At 38.2% G+C, this 3,459-nt stretch overlaps 1 protein-coding gene across 1 annotated transcript in view; it reads right to left on the bottom strand.

The window, feature by feature from the left end:
- The window catches only part of LY75 (lymphocyte antigen 75), a 192,109-nt gene that overhangs the window by 174,976 nt on the left and 13,674 nt on the right, over nt 1-3,459 (bottom strand). Inside the window, exon 3 of the mRNA XM_027776510.1 lies at nt 2,711-2,881. Within this exon, the coding sequence (XP_027632311.1) occupies nt 2,711-2,881 (171 nt within the window). The remainder of the gene's footprint in view (nt 1-2,710; nt 2,882-3,459) is intronic.

Genomic DNA, 3,459 nt, shown 5'->3' with positions numbered 1-3,459 from the left:
GGGAAGTGCCCACCCCCTAAAGCGAAAACCTCTCCAAAAAAAAAAAAAAGTAACTCTGGGAGGCTTATGAATGTATTAACAGCCCCCCCCCTCACCCCTGTGACACAAAGGAGGCTAAAGACATAGAGACATATTCCAGTCAAGATGGCAAGACAGAGTGGGGTAAATATGCAGGGGAATGAAGATCAAAAACCTTGGTTCTCCACGAGGCACAACAAGAATGTGGTCTGACCGTTATAGGTCATTCCATCAACCTTGGCCTGCTACTTCTCATCTGAGAATGGGGGTTTGCATTGGATAACTTATTTATTTATTTATTTTTTTGGAGAGGTTTTTGCTATAAGGCGCTTGTGTTCACCAGAAAGACAGAGAGAGACAGAGAGATAGAAAGTGAGAAATCACCCCCTGGGGGGATCGCCATGCTGCAATCCCTTCTCCTCCATTCTCCTCTCAGGATCTTGGACATGCACACACATGTACCCGGCGTGAATTTAAGCCACCGGGTTCGGGACTTGAACCATGGTCAACTACATGGGAGTTCAGCAACATAGCCATTAAGCTAACTGCTGGTCCCGGCACTGGATGACTTCCAAGCTCCCTTTCACATTTGAAATTTCTGATCCAAACTATCATAAGAGTTACATGAAACTGATTGGTAACTGGTTGACCAAATTGTTTGTTATCCACAGAGCTGAGGCAAGTATTGGCTTCTTACGTTTCAGTAGGTTCCATGTGTTGAAAAGGCTAAATAGTTCTCATAGTGCGGTTTCCAGACTGTCATCATCAGCACCAACTGGGAACTCACTGACTGCATGACAGTAACACAACTGATACTTGAGTCTCTCTCTCAGTGAATTCTTTAGCACACTCTGAAGAATGGTTTCTAGTAAAAAATGAGTAGAAAAAGTGTTCTGACCAACACACAGGAAAGAAAGAGGGAACAATGTTGCCCATTTTAAGAAGGCCAGGAATATCTGTCTCTACTGTCTCCCATTATTTGCTTTCAGCCATGAATATACTTAAGACTTTACTATTCTCAAAGTGTTTTTTCAACATATCTCTTTCTCAAGCTATCTTTTGTCCTTTTTTTCTTTCCCATACAACTTATAAAGCTTACTTCCTTTTGTTCATGATTCAGTCTACTCTAAGCCAGCTTTGACTTCCATGATTCTTTTGAAATCGCTCTACTAAATGTCAGCAGCAATTTCCTACCAGCTGATGCCTTTTTCACTTCCTTTCCTTGTGCTATAATCACTCCCTCCTCAATTCTTCAGAAACCTACAAATAAAACGGCAACACAACCCAGTAATTCTGCTCTTAGGTATCTACCCAAAGGACAAGAAAACACGCAGTTGGAAAAACACTTGCACATCCATGTTTATTGCAGCATTATTCCTAATTGCTGGGACATGGAACCAACCCAAATGTCCAAGAATGAATGAGTGGATTGAAAAAATGTGGCACATATACACTATGGAATACTACTCAACCACAAAAAACAGTGAGACCCTGACATTTGGTACAAAGTGATTGAATGTGGATAATTTAATGCTAAATGAAGCAAGCCAGACTACGAAAGACAGGCAGTGCATGTCCCTGCTTAATATATACCGAATGTCTACACACTTAGCAGAAACAGAAATATTGGAAGGTATAATAGCAAGGAAGGCAACTGTAGAATACTAGTGATGGTATAGGAGGGCAGATAATAGGGGGTGGGGAGCAGAGGGTCAACAAATAAACAAACAAAACATTTAACAGACATGAAAACAAAAAGTTATTAGTTGATGATAATGTATATGGTTATATCTTTGGCTTGACTAATATGCACTGTACATATCAGGAAAAATCATGTTGTACACTATAAAAATATGAAATTCAAAAATTAAAAAAATACATATATTAACTTTTACAGCTAAGTAGCACCTGAAAAAGGTATTCCTAGCACTTCAGTATTGTATATAGTTTTGTAATAATTAAAAATAAGTCCAATGGTAAAAAAAAAAAAGGTGTATAAAACAAAAATACAGGGTCCAGTAGGTGGTGGAGTGGTTAAGGTGCTGGACTCCCACATGGCCAACCATGTTTCAAGTCCTGGACCCAGTGGCATGAAACTCACACTGGGCCCTTGAGAGGAGAGTGGAGGAGAAGGGATTGTGGCATGGCTATCCCCTTTGGGGGGAATGATTTCTCATTTTCTCTCTTTATACCTGTCTTCGTGTCTCTGGCAAGCACACACACCTTATAGAAAAAAAAAAACTCTCAAAAATATAAAACAAAACAAATATACAGTGGAGTTTGAGGATGTCAAAAACAAAAACAAACAAACAAACAAAAAAACAGTCCCTCCTCTTGTTTTCATGATACTATCTGTCTTTGGTTTTCTCCCTCTCCTTCTCCTTCTCTTCTTCTTCCTTCTTCTTTTTTAAATTTAGTTACTATAGATAATTATAGCATACAAAATGAACTTTCCCAGAGTGAATGAATATACTGCATATTAGTCAAGTCAAATATCACCATCCTGACCTGCTTCAAAAAAGTAAATTCATTGCTACACATTTCTTCTCTCTTTTGCTCCAAACATATTCCTAATCAAGGATAATATGTGCCATAGTCACTTTCAGATACCTTGAACTCTTACTTCTCCATTTGCATCACATAAATGGTACCATCTGCTTTTCATGCATAAAATGTACTAGCCCATACATACCTGGTTTTAAACAGATGCCCCATTTTTTATCATATTCATAATTTAAGGTGGTGGCACACCATGGCCCACTATGATTTTCATCAAAAATACAATCATGATGCCAGGTCCCATCAATTAAGAATGGAAATTCACAAGGTCTCCCATAGGAGTTCCCATCTCTGGTATATATCTCTGTGGAATGGGGAGAAAGTAGAGAAAAGCAGAGTTACAAACTGATAATCAGCTCCAGTTAGCTAATTTCTAAAACGGCTTTTTTTTTTTTAAATTGTATTTACTTAGAAGCATTCAGAATGTCAACAAAACAGCTGCAACGTTTTTTTTTTTTGCAATTACAAAGTGGTATTCAGTTAACAGAACAACAATTATTTCGTATAAGCTGCATCAGAGACAACTGAAGATGAAAAAACTACCATCCCCATATATAACTAATTTGTGCTGTGCACCAACAAGAACCTGCTTTAAATTTCCATGCCAATTTACAAGTCCCATACTGTACCAGGCAAGGTTAGTGGCTATTGAAAATACCACCGGGGCAGGGCTATCTAAAGACACATTCGGTAGTGTGTTAACTATATAAAAAAAGACACTGTACAGTTGAAAAACAAATCTTACACAACCTTACATTTCAATTTTTTTCTTTAAAAGGAGTGAGTTGTGTACAGGGGGGTTAAATGCTTTATAGACAAGGGAAAAAAAACTGCGCTAGAACCAACTTATTCATCATCATCATCTTCTTCTTCATCTTCATC

This window comes from Tupaia chinensis, unplaced genomic scaffold (genome assembly GCF_000334495.1).
Source record: "Tupaia chinensis unplaced genomic scaffold, TupChi_1.0 Scaffold000674_2, whole genome shotgun sequence".
NCBI classification, from domain to species: Eukaryota; Metazoa; Chordata; class Mammalia; order Scandentia; family Tupaiidae; genus Tupaia; species Tupaia belangeri.
This window is presented reverse-complemented; position numbering and strand designations above follow the sequence as displayed.